We start from the raw sequence: 13,660 nt of genomic DNA, 5'->3' as shown, positions 1-13,660 counted from the left end.
CTATGTTACCTACTGAATAAAGATATATTTGAATTTGAATTCGACGAATGAAAAGATGGAGAACAAACCCACATACTCCAGAAATGCTTTTCGGAGATATGTGACCTAACTGGTAATAAGCTAGTTTCCAACTAGTCAAATCAGTTACTTTTTACTGAACGTCAAAACACGAAATTACTTTGGAATTTATATGAAAGAGCACACGCAAATGTCGCACGTATTATTACGTTTTCCTTGATTAAAATACGTAAATAAGTTAAATAGAAAAAAGAAAATGTTTTTCGTTAGTTTTAGATTTGTCTTCAAATCAGCGGTCCGCGCGCTCCCTTCACGTATCAAGTCTAAACTACGTTCGAGGGGGTGAGGTAAACCTCAGCTCAGACGTTGGTGGGGGGCGGAGAGTTACCGTTCTAGTAGTATTATTCCTTATTCTATGATCGTGGCTCTCGCCGCGGCTTATGCTGAGTGGGGTCCATTTATTAGTACGTTCACCAACGCCATGTGATTATATCGACCGACAGACACCTCTTTTGTAACTAGATATTGCGTAAGTTTTATGTAGTGCTTACAGAAGTCATGATGTCACTGCTTTATAGTTAACTAGTATACATAAATAAAATATATTATCACCTTTTTAAATTAATCACCTGCATAGTAGATAGGCGTGAATAAATTGTTTGGCGTTGCCAATGTAGAACCTATATATATATCACAGTGTAGCAGAGTAAAATCACAGTACTGCGAATGCAGCTATTAAGAAAAATGCGGATTCTCATTATCTTACTTGGTGAGTAAATAAAGCAATAATTGAAAATGATTGTCACGAATTATTTTATATTAACATTTACATTTTAAATATGTGAATTGTAAAATTTTTGACATCAAAATTTAATAAATATATTTTATTAACGTTCTATATTTTGTAACATTATAAATATTATAATTAGTTTCATAGGGATTTTACTATTATGGTCTGCATTTTTGCAAGGCAGGTAGGGTAAAAAGTGTACCCAGCCGGCAGCGAAACTGATAAGAAAACATAAAACAAAACTATATTAAAATTCTGGAATTACTCCATTTCTAATGAGACGTTAAATGCGCAGGAACTTGTTTGTAGACTAAAAAGCTTTTGTAATCTAAAAATTAATTAATACAAATTTCACATTCCAGCATTCCTGTTTGGGACAAGCCAGGCACAGGCACCATTATGTGGCTGTGCACCCATACTCGACCCGGTATGCGGCACAAATGGGCTGAGTTACCGTAATCCGTGCGAGTTAGGATGTGATTATAACTCACCCATCAAACCGACTGTAGCATACAAAGGCAGATGTATACCGACTCCCCCTAGGACTTATTCTTTTCCTACACCCCCATCCCCCTACCGGACATCCCTACCACCTCCCCCATCACTCTACCCGACACCCCTACCACCATCCCCATCCCCCTACCCGACACCCCTACCACCTGCCCCATCACCCTACCCGACACCCTTACCACCTGCCCCATCACCCTACCCGACACCCTTACCACCTGCCCCATCACCCTACCCGACACCCTTACCACCTGCCCCATCACCCTACCCGACACCCTTACCACCTGCCCCATCACCCTACCCGACACCCTTACCACCTGCCCCATCACCCTACCCGACACCCTTACCACCTGCCCCATCACCCTACCCGACACCCCTACCCCCTAGACCTGCTCCGGTACTATATTAAAACAATTTTCAACGGAAATAAAGCATGAATTGTATTAAAATCTAGTTTTTTTTTTTGGTCTTATATGTTACATTGTCGTCATTATGAAGTGATAATATTATAATTATGCTCATAATATCCAACGTAAGTATTCCACAGTTTACAATAAGTCTCTGACTGCAAGTTCTCCACTTGTGGTGGTAGACGGCAGAACTTAGGCGTGTGTGTAGAAAACTAAAGCGATAAAGACGGAGATCTGTCTAAGGGTTGAACCGCACCGCATTTGTACCGCCTGTACTGCAGCGTACTGCTACGCATAGTAGGGCTGTCGCGTCTTTTGGCATTGGGTTGGCTCACAGTATACCGCGCGACAGTACGAAACCGCGCGCGCCAGCCTCGTCAACTACGGCGAATGGGGTCGCGCTCCAGCTCTTTTTCTCGCTCTAACCGGCGTTTCTTTATGACGGTTATGAGTAACGGAAAAGATTAGAAGAGTAGGAAAGTACGATGTGGTGCGAGTGTGGCCAGATGTACTTCAACCCCTAGTTAGTTTAAAGTCAAGTTAGACGGCCGTTGACATAATCATCTGGCAATCTGTCAATCAAAAATTAAATCCAGTCTTTTTCTATCGTATGGGTTGTGAAGTGAATTACCAACCTCATCAACCCTGGTGTCATTGAGCCGCCAAAGACCCCTGACATGGCTCAAGTAACGACTACTCACATCAGTAAGTGGTAACCGGGACCAACGGCTTAACGTGCCTTCCTGAGCACGGATCATCTTACTTTCGGACAATCAAGTAATCAACCTGTAATGTGAGTCCAACCCTCAACCACTGTACCACAGAGGCCGTTACTAAATCCAGTGGATACTATGCAATGGACACATCATTAGAAAATTGCTCTTTTTAAACTTTTGCGGCCAAGATTTCTTGACACATTAGTTAAAGAATGGGGTTTGGATTTTACAAGGACACCCGGTCTTACGACTTTAAATGGCCACAAAGAATATTAATGTAACCGTGTCGAATTCCGTTTTCACGCTTTTTTTCAGTTTCAGTTTAATTAATGACGCGTTAGATTATTACGCGCCATTTTGAGATTACTGTAGGTACTTGTCTAGTCTAAATTGGAACTTCTGAACCTGGGCTTTTTATATTATATTTTTTCTTACTTTTTTTATTTTATTTTACTTTTTCCATTTTAAGTCATAACTGTGAGGGAAAGAGACAAGTAGATGCTGGCATCTGCAACCAGTTTGATTTAAACTTAAATGAAGTTTAAATAATTATATTTATGCAATCTTTTTACAGACTTCAAAAATCGATGTTCTCAATTCGACCATATATTTTTTTTTAGTAAATAAATACTACTGTATCTGTTATACATTGTTTTAAGTTTGCACGGTTATTATCATAATTAAAACACATAATAACGGGTTCTTACCGCATTTAAAATAGGGAGTCTCATATCCCTATTTTAAACACAGTAAGAACCAGTTATTATGTGTTTTAAATATTGTATCTGTTATGGTTAAATATCTTGTTGCCCAAGACCAAAGGACTATACTCAGAACCTCTTTCTTTTTTGAAGTTAGGTAAAAATGAACCCAGAAAGTAATGTTTATTGATCAATCTGAAAGTGGTAAAAGGTCTGTAAGTGGTGGTGGTAAAGGTGGAATGTGTTATTTGGGTATAGCACCCATACAATTAGAGTATATTTTTTTACATAACTTCTAAACCACTTCAACTGGAGTAGGTGGTGTCATGACCCATGAAAATCGAATTGGAGTTGTTCTTTCATAGATTTTTAGTATTGTCCCTTGTAGCTACTGCAGAGATTATTTTGGTCATCTAATTATGATGTAATTATTTGGGGTGGAAGGCAACCGGGAAACAATAGCCATATTTTTCCCTAAAAAACTAGCATGGAGAATGCTACACCAACCGTGGCTCTTAAATTAGTGATTATGAATTATGACTGTATATTAATGTATTTCACATTTGTAAATGTATTTCCTTTCTTACACTCTAGAAAATATCACTCAAAATAGGCGCTCAGACGTCGAGTTGTCGAAAACGGCCCACGAATACCACATGAATACACTCTAGAAATAAAAAAAAATAATCCAATACATACCCCATCGACTATTTGACAGAAATGTACAGCAACACTTGCACTTGTAATATTGGGGAACTTGCTAGATGAATGGATCAGGACTGATATCTTCTTTGACCGGATCTTAGTTGCTCGGTAGCCGAACACAAACAGCATTGAGTCAATGACGTTGCTCTTACCACTGCCATTTGGGCCAATTATAGCTGTGAAACTCTGAAAAAATTATATCAGTTTTGAAATGTTAGAAGAGTCACTAATACAAATAATATGTTAATGAAGTGATAAGGAAATTGATTACAACAGATTTCCATTGTAGAAATCATCTCTCCTAAATAAATTAAAAACTTATTATTGACTGATTATCTCTTATTAGATTACATTATACTGTAATTTTACTGATGAAAGAACAATGCGAAGGTTGCGAAAACACATACTTAACCAAAAATATTGATATTTACCAACCAAAAATATTTTCAGGTATGAACGTAGATTTTTATCATAATGTTGATGTTTACCTTATGAAATGGTCCCAAAGTTTGAACGCCGGCATAGCTTTTGAAGTTCTCGTTGACAATATGGGTTATCAACAACCGTGGGCCTGTCGTATCAAATGTAAGAGCGGGCTTGGGAGCAGGCGGTATGTAAATGTCCCCGATACGCACTCCACCCTCCTCGTCATCAGAAATATGGTCAATATCACCATTTATAAGACAATCCTGGTCAGCATTGTGCGTCCCGCCGTTTTGTTCCGTAGCTGATGTTTCGTCTATTTCCATCGGCTCTTCTTCGCCCTTTTTCTTCCTTGTTTTCTGCATATTTTAAGATATTACACTAGTTACAAATATTAAGAACACCACAAAACAGTTATTTAAGGAAATACAACAAAAATCTGGTGATTTTCACGTTTATTTTGAATAAAAACCGTTTAATACAAAAACAAGCCTGCGTTCCCGTTGTCAACTTTGACATTGACAGGTGTCTACACAATGTTTTTTTTTTCATGGTTTGGCCTGGTTTCAAGATTAAAGAAAAGTTTAGGAGAAACTTATGAAAGTCGCGAAAGGAAACAAATTAAAGATTTTACATTGCTTTTTCTCTTTTTCTCGTTTTTTTCCACTAAAGATCGATGGAGTTGTTTTTACGGCTAATAACCGAGACCAACAAGTATGTGTATCTTGAAATCAAGGTTATTCTCGCGATATTTTGTGAAACTTAATACCATAAAATAACGATCTCAATAGATTGGATCTTTTCGAAAGTTTCATCAAAGTAATTCAATAATTCCGAAAGCAATGAAAATTTTCGGTATTTAACTAGGGGGAATTCAATGAGCGTTTTTTAAACCGCAAGTCTACTCGCCCCAAAGACCTTGTATAGAATAGACGGAGCATATTTAAGACGAAAGAAAAACATAGGTTTTGTCTTTCGCACTCATGTGAGCCGTCATAAGTTAAAAAGAGATAAATATACTATCGTCGTAACGTCTTTTGTACTCATGTAGCGGGTTTGTTATAGAAACGTACCTATAGTATATGTTTTTGTATCAGAACCACTAGTGCCGTTCCATGTCTTTATCGACATTATTATTGGCTAAATATTTCATGTTTCATGTTTCATGCCCTTGGTCTTGGTTCCATACAAGACCATTAACCCGGCCCCAGGGGGGACAGAGTCATCTTCTCTGCCCTCCACTGGGGCAATTCCTGTTCGGCGCGTCCTTGCCGCGGGGGTGGGCGCCTCTTACTTCAGTAGGCCGGAGTAAGATGGTGGCTGAGTTCGAATAGGGACCCAGACCTGCGGGGTATAACGTAGAACCCTTGCCCAGGGATACGGGTGAAGACCTCAACGGCTGCAGAGGCGGAGATGGGAGCCATCGGTACGGCAATGCAGGACGGAAGGGGCATGTCACAGGGACTGTAACCTGGAACCTGAAAGAGGGCAGCAGTAACTGTCAGTACTATTCAGAGGCAGAGGACAGGAGTCCTAGTATGGCTTTGTAATAGACTACTCTGGGCGCCATCCCATTCGCGTCAGACAGAGTACTGCGGGGCGGAAGGCAAGAGGGAAACCACTGCCCTATTTTTCCCTAAAAAAGTAGCATGGAGAGTATTTTACAGAAATGCTGCACCGACAAGAGCGTGGCTCTTAAATTGATGATGATGATTTCATGTTAGTCCAAGATCTAAAAAATATACATTACAAATTGAATGATTAATTAAATACAGAAATAACGACCTAGTATCCATACCTGGGTGGGTAGAACCACAAGTAAATTAGTTAAAACGATACCTATTTGTACCCTGATAGAAAGATACCTAAGAAGAACCGTACGTTGCGGTGACAGATTCAGAACCACTTATTCAACATAATTATCATGGACAAACTTGTTAAAGGTCAATTTATCATTTTTGAATCTATGTCATTTCGCAAGGTGTTATGGCCGAGGAGGTCGAGGACGGTCCATCTAGTCCACATATACTATAGTATCATTTTAATACGACATTGCGGCCACCCTTTGGTTGCTATAAATCACATACCTACCCTTTTATAAAACTTAAATACACGTTTTTCATTGACTTGACCGGAAATCGAATCGGCTCTCGATACAAGAAGTAGACGACCTTCTAGTATATTTCGGGGATTATCTCAATGCGATTAAAGAATAAAAGCACTTCTTTATAAGATTTTTATTCAATATAGTTAGAATACAATGACTACGAAGCACTGAACAATTCCGACTTTTGGTGATAAAAAAAAATATTTCCTCTTGTTTACTTTCTTTAGAAGTGTATAGTGTCGGCTCTGGTCGTTATAACTTTACCTGCAAGAATGGCACATATTAACGTGGAGCACACAAATACACAAGCATTGCATGTTTACACATTGCACATAGAAGGAATAATCACAGGTAATTACAAAAATAGTTATTCATACTAATTATTTATAGAAGGAATAATCACAGGTATATCACCAAAATAGTTATTCATACTACGTAATTATTTTGTGCAATAGAGAATATTTGTATTGTATTGAAATATTTTTTCCATGCTAATGTAGAATACAAAAACGAAATAGCTGCAAATTATAATATATATAGCTGCAAACCCACTGACTGACTGACTGACTCACTCACTCACTCACTGACATAATTGTTCTCCCAGAAGGAGTGTCGGGGGGTAAAAATGGTGTATGGGGGGTGTGATCAAGATCTTCCGATGAGTATGGGAAAACTTCCAGATCTTGGAAAACTGCTCCGCATCAGGGAGACACCCTACGGCCTGGCGCAACTATTATACCTGGATCAATTTTTTTTTCGCAAAACCTATTTAAATCTTGGTCAAATTCTACTGTCGGTGAAAAAAAATCAAAATGGCGGAAAAACAAGATGGCCGCCATACAAAATTTCGTTTTTCCAGAAAATGTCTCGAGGGTAAAATCTGTGTATGGGGTTGTAATCGGAACGTATTGTTGAGTATGAGAAAACTTCCAGATCTTGGAAAACTGCTCAGCATCAGGGAGACACCCTATGGCCTGGCGCAACTATCGCACCTGGAACGATTCTTTTTTCACAAAACCTACTTAAATCTTGGTCAAATTTTATCGTGGGTGAAAAAAAGTCAAAATGGCGGAAAAACAAGATGGCCGCCATACAACATTTTGTTTTTCCAGAAAATGTCTCGGGGGTAAAAACTGTGTATAGGGTTGTGATCTGGACCTCCCGTCGAGTATGGGGAACTTTCCAGATTTTGGAAAACTGCTCCGCATCAGAGATACATCCTACGGCCTGGCGAAACTATCGCACCTGGAACAATTCTTTTTACGCACAACGTATTTGAACCTTAGTCAAATTTTATCGCCGGTGAAAAAAAATCAAAATGGCGGAAAATCAAGATGGCTGCCATACAAATTTTTCGTTTTTCCTGAAAATACCTCTGGGATAAAAATTATGTATGAGGGTTTTGATCGAAACGTCTTGAAGAGTATGGAAATACTTCTCGATCTTTGAAAACTGCTCCGCATCAGAGCGGCACCCTACGGCCTGGCGAAACTATCGCATCTGGACCTTTTTTGTTTTTACGAAACCTATTTAATTCTTGGTCAAATTTTATTCTCGGTGAAAAAAAAACAAAATGGCCGAAAAACAAGATGGCCGCCATACAAATTTTTGTTTTTCCAGAAAATGTCTCAGAGGTAAAATTGATGATCGGAACGTCATCTTGGAAAACTGCTCCACATCAGGGAGACACCTTACGGCCTGGCAAATCTATCGCACCTGGTACTTTTTTGTTTTCACGAGACCTGTTTACATCTTGGTCAAATTCTATCGCGGGTGAAAAAAAAAGACAAAATGGCGAAAAAACAAGATGGCCGCCATACAAAATTTTGTTTTTCCAGAAAATGCCTTGGGGGTAAAAATGACGTATGGAGGGTCTGATCAGAACGTCATATTTCCTATGAAATTACTGCTCGATCTTCGAAAACTGCTCCGCATCAAGGAGACACCTTACGGCCTGGCAGAAATATCTTGCCTGAACCAATAGTTTTTTCACGACTCGTATTTAAATCTTTGACAAATCCAATCGCTGCAGACAAAAAACGAAATGGCGGAAAAAGAAGATGGCCGCCATACAAAATTTTGTTTTTTATAAGGAGGCACGGGGTAGAAATCAGAATCAGGATCAGAACGTCATATTTTTCCTCAAAACAAAATGGCGGATAAACCAGATGTCAGGTAGCCGTTAGAAGTAGTCAGGTTAAATTTATAGTTACAAAAAACAAAATGGCGGCTAGGCTGCAATTATTTTTTTTTTACTATATAATTCTTGTAGCCTCAAAAAGAGGCACACCGTAACATTTTGCAGCAAGCTTGCCAAATAACTGTTTTTTTTTTTCATTCTTATCCGCCGAAAATGAAAGGACGGATGATTGACAATTGTTAATTATAAAATAGGCATCTCGCTCATATGCAATTCTTTTGGCGTGTGCTGTTAACTTAATTTTGTCGGGTTATATATTAAATTTTAAATTTAAGGTCAATATTAAAGAAGGTTCTTTTTTAATTTTCTGCCTAAAATTGACGTGTATTCCAAAAGTTTTACGCGTTGTTTACCCGTCCCTTTCCTTTTCAACTGATAAGGAAATTACAGGTGTACTAACTTAAAATAAACTTAGATGTTGAGTAGGTACTAGAAACAGCACCAGTAACATTATAGGTACATAACATAAACTGCCTATATACGTCCCACTGCTGGGCACAGGCCTCCCCTCAATCAACCGGTGGGGGTATGGAACATACTCCACCACGCTGCTCCACTGCGGGTTGGTGGAGGTGTTTTTACGGCTAATAGCCGGGACCAACGGCTTAACGTGCCCTCCGAAGCACGGAATCATCTTACTTTTTCGGACAATCAGGTGATTCAAGCCTGAAAAGTCCTTACCAAACAAAGGACAGTCTCACAAAGTGATTTCGACAATGTCCCCATCGGGAATCGAACCCGGACCTCCAGATCGTGAACCTAACGCTCTAACCACTAGACCACGGAGGCTGTTACTAGACCACGGAGGCTGTTTCATTCACATTATAGGTAAGTAATAGAAATATTTATAAAAAAAACTAATGAGATACTCTTCAGACTATGTTCCCAAAAAAATATATAGATGGCGCTGTCCAGATTTAACGTGATAAATACCTATTTTGTTCTTGCTGCGGTAAATAATTACATTGAAAAAATATAATTTGATGGCAGAGGTATGTATTGTTATATGAATCAGATATGTAGGTATAGAATAGTGTTGCTACCTACCTATATTGCTTCTCTTTATTTTGATCAGAATAATATTAGGTGGAAGATGTGTTGTGCCTGGGTGTAATTACAAGGGTCATCATATATACTCAAAAACAAAGGTAAAACAAGTAGATATATGCGTGTTGTCCATGAAATTGGAAGGTTAAACGAACGCACCTCTGTACAGCGCCATCTATATATTTTTTGGGGAATGTAGCCTGGAAAGTACCTCATTAGTAAACTACCAAAGGATGTTTCATGTGGAAATCAAGAGGTCATAAATTCAATGCCTGCAGGTGCCTACATCAAAATGTAACTAACAACTGGTCAAACCACTGATTGTGTTATCCTATCAGTAGAAATGGCACTTAACAACATCATTAAACTCTATATTTTTCAAGATAATTTTAAAAAGAAACAATTTTGTTTAAAAAAGTAATAAAAGACATATTTTTAGAAATAAGTTGTTTTATTATTATATTTAAAATATGTCATAGGTGCAACTCATACTCATACAAAATATTTCTACAATTAATCAAATAGTTTAATAAAACATCAACTTAACCAACTACTTTCCTCCCCTTCTCTGCGATTCAGAGTAGTTGACTGACAGGCTCACAATCCAAAGTTCGAACCCGGTGTCGACATATCACAAAAATTACTTTGCGATCCTTTGGATGGCATGTGAAGCTGTTGGTCCCAGTTACTACTTACTAATATAAATACATAGTTGTTACATAAACCATGTCAGGGGACTTGGTTTATGTAACAACAGGGTGGCTCAGTAATAATCCTATAACAGGGTTGATAAGGTTCGCCATTCACCTCACAAGCTATGTAATAGGAGATGATGAGATGGATGGTTACATTATTAGTAAGTAGGTATATAAAAACTTAACAATAACATTAAAATATACATAGTTATTTTTTTTATCTATTTAATGATAAGGCCGCCTATTGTACTAATTTTATTTCTCTTTTGTTTTGCATTTTGTTTTTTCCTGTTTGTGCAAAAAAGTATTTGTTATGTTATGATATGATAATATAAAGTGATTTAAGCTCATAGGTAGTTTAACAACATCTATGAACATAAATAGCTACTAACTACATACAATGCAACGGCACACTTAACACAGCTTTACTGTTCACTAAATATTAATGCTTTTGATGTGAGCTCATCCTGCAAACAACCATCTATCTCTAATTCAAGCATCCATCAGGCATCTGAAAGCAAATATGAATGTTCTAAAAATTAATTGTAGTTTTGCCGTCCCTATGGAGCCAATAAATATAAATTAGGCGCTCCATACACATACAATAATATATTGCAGAATATACCTGATTGTAGGTAACAATATTATTTAATGATTGTAACAATATTATTTAATGTGAAAGGATGGAATTTAAACATTGCCAACATTAAATTGAAATTAGAACAATGTTTAATCATAATTATTGCCAATTATTAATTATAGCAATTATGATTCAAACACATAACTTTTAAATGGCACAACATAAATTAAAATCCTTATTATTTTATTACCTGTCTTGGAGATATTTGTTTTTCTGTATAATACCACTTATCACTTTTTTCCATAAGCCTATGGCCTGTGATTTTGTCTTCTTGAGTGCCTGTTCAAAGATATTCCACAACTTATGCAGTCACAATTGTTTCCAACTCTTTGACTGGAACATTCTTCAGGAAACTTGTTATTGTTGCTCGCATCTCTTAGTACGAGTATGAGTTAGTATGAAAAAGTCGATCAGATAAATAACTTTATAATAACAGTGTCTTTTGATTGTATGTTACTTACATTACAATTTATCAACGCACATTATAGACAAACTTATTATCATATCAGCTCTTTCCAAAACACATAATGATTCTGGAAATTTTTACAGTAGAATGTTGACGCAAAAAACGAGGAAGTACGGCTCGATTCAATGAACTTGTAAACTACAAATTCTAACAAAATAGGAAATAAGTAGCACAGGAAAATATCAAGAGAACTTCAGCAACGAGATCAAGAAAAATATGACAAGGTATTTTTTTTTCTCGAAGGTAAAGGTAACTATGCCCATACAGCCATGTCTAAGGTAAGTATTTTTTTTTTGCATAAACTTTCGAGTTATGAAGCGGCTTGTTGGCACGAAGCGAAAATAGATTCCGATATAATAACACTGTCGCGAATGTTTTACGACTAACTTAATGCGATCATTAACCACAAAACACCACTTCCACTTCGTGTTAATTATTTAGATTATTTAATGAAGAAAGCAACTGTCCCGTTCCCGCCAAAAAGATAAAAAAAAATAACAACTACGTTAATTTTTTTTTTGTTATTTTTGTATCGCAAAAAACCGTAAAAACGGAGAAGTAGGAGTTGGAATCATTAAATAAGGCAAAGGAAACATAACACATACAGCTAAATATACTACGTTAAATTCGTTAAAAACAATAGACGTATTTTCATTTTTTCAAATCGGTAGGCAATGGAATACACAGGTTACGCTAAGGTATTATGCCATATAGCCTCATCTTCTAATTACCTACCTGGGGCCATAAACTCAAATTATTAACCGGTTTCCTTGGCGCCATCGCCTATGGATACACAAAGCTATTTATATTTTTTTGGGGAACGTAGCTTGGAATGTCTCTTATTGTGATACGAATTACAAGTCCGCATAAACTTTCGAGTTATGAAGCGGCTTCTTGGTACGAACCGAAAATAGTACCACTTTGTTTATTGAATATTTATTTATACTATATTTATATATTTTTCCGATACAATTCCGATACAACAACACTAAAGAGAATGTGTTTTTCGATTAATTCTTCACTTCGTATTAAATATTTAGATTATTCAATAAAAAAAAAACAACTTTCCCGCCAAAAAAACCACGGAAAAATTAATGAAAATACTCAATCTCCGTTGCTTATTTAAAAAAGTTAAATAGTACTGAAGTGACAAAACGCAATTAGATTTTGTTGCTTATTTATTAATTCCATCGATATCTATGCGACCAAGTCAAAAAAATAAGTACCTCAATATTTTCCGATATTGGCTGTTTGAATCTGCTTTGCCAGTATTTCTTTGTTAGTCGCATGGAAAAAAAAGTAAATTCAGTACCGCCACCACCGAAACCGTTGGCGCGAAAAAGTGACAAGCGTTTTTTCACTTGTATTTCAAGATTTCCAAAGGTAAGTCGATTTTGTTATTAATAATTTAACAATTATTTATAAATATTTAGGTATATAATAAGATACTAATCTTTGAAATCGTAAAAAAGTTAGCCATATAAACATAATTAGGTATTATAATTGTAAGATCTTTAACTTTCTGTAGGTACTGATTCTCTTTTTCACATAATGAAAGTGAGAACGTTAAAAGGTAAGTACCTATCTACTTAAAATTTATAATTCTTATTTTATTGTGTATTAGATAAACGCAAATAGTATAGAAGTGGTTTGTTTACAGATGAAGCGTTCAAGCGTTGAGATTCCATCGTGCTCTACAATGCTTCGCCGTCGCGTCGACGACGAGCAGCAGTGCCTCTATGACGAGACTGCTGCGACCTGCGTCGGTGCCGGTAAGTATTTAGGTTTTAACGAGCTTAATATCTAATGCACATTTTTTATGTTAAATCCATTTTACGAAACGATCGATTGATAATTCTGTACCGTCGGTGAAAAGTAATACAACTCGAGTTGTATCACTTTTGAGTTATTAGCACACACTTCATGTTCAAAAAATTCTCTTTCTTTCTGTCTAATTCTCGTAACTGTAGCTATTATAAATACGGAGATAATTTTTGTGTCTAGTGATATAAGTACTGTTTGTGAAGGATTCATGTTGTTATAACACGTGTAACATAATTCATCTTAACTTGCATTAAAGTGAAATGAAGATTTTCACTAAATATTTTGGTGTAAGTAAATGCAACTCAACATATATTAAAATACACGCAATCCTTGAATTCTCACAGTCCGTGTTTAATGATATAATTTTAGTTGTAACATCAAACACCAAATTTATTTTTTCGTGAAAAGTAA

The 13,660-nt window shown here is 36.7% G+C and overlaps 1 protein-coding gene and 1 long non-coding RNA gene across 2 annotated transcripts in view; one reads left to right on the top strand and one right to left on the bottom strand.

The window, feature by feature from the left end:
• The window catches only part of LOC126377506 (structural maintenance of chromosomes protein 4), a 57,698-nt gene extending 52,917 nt beyond the window's left edge, over positions 1-4,781 (bottom strand). The window contains exons 1-2 of the mRNA XM_050025251.1: positions 4,336-4,781; positions 3,842-4,033 (exon numbers count right to left, since the gene is read on the bottom strand). Of these exons, the coding sequence (XP_049881208.1) occupies positions 3,842-4,033; positions 4,336-4,635 (492 nt within the window). The 5' untranslated portion in view covers positions 4,636-4,781. The remainder of the gene's footprint in view (positions 1-3,841; positions 4,034-4,335) is intronic.
• Positions 710-1,764, top strand: LOC126377631 (uncharacterized). The gene is made up of 2 exons (XR_007567931.1): positions 710-787; positions 1,171-1,764. It is a non-coding gene; the product is annotated as an uncharacterized LOC126377631 (long non-coding RNA).
• Positions 4,782-13,660: the final 8,879 nt, after the last annotated feature.

Source organism: Pectinophora gossypiella, chromosome 23, assembly GCF_024362695.1.
Source record: "Pectinophora gossypiella chromosome 23, ilPecGoss1.1, whole genome shotgun sequence".
Taxonomy (NCBI): domain Eukaryota; kingdom Metazoa; phylum Arthropoda; class Insecta; order Lepidoptera; family Gelechiidae; genus Pectinophora; species Pectinophora gossypiella.
Note: the sequence above shows the minus strand (reverse complement) of the source record. Positions and strands in the feature narration are given on the sequence as shown.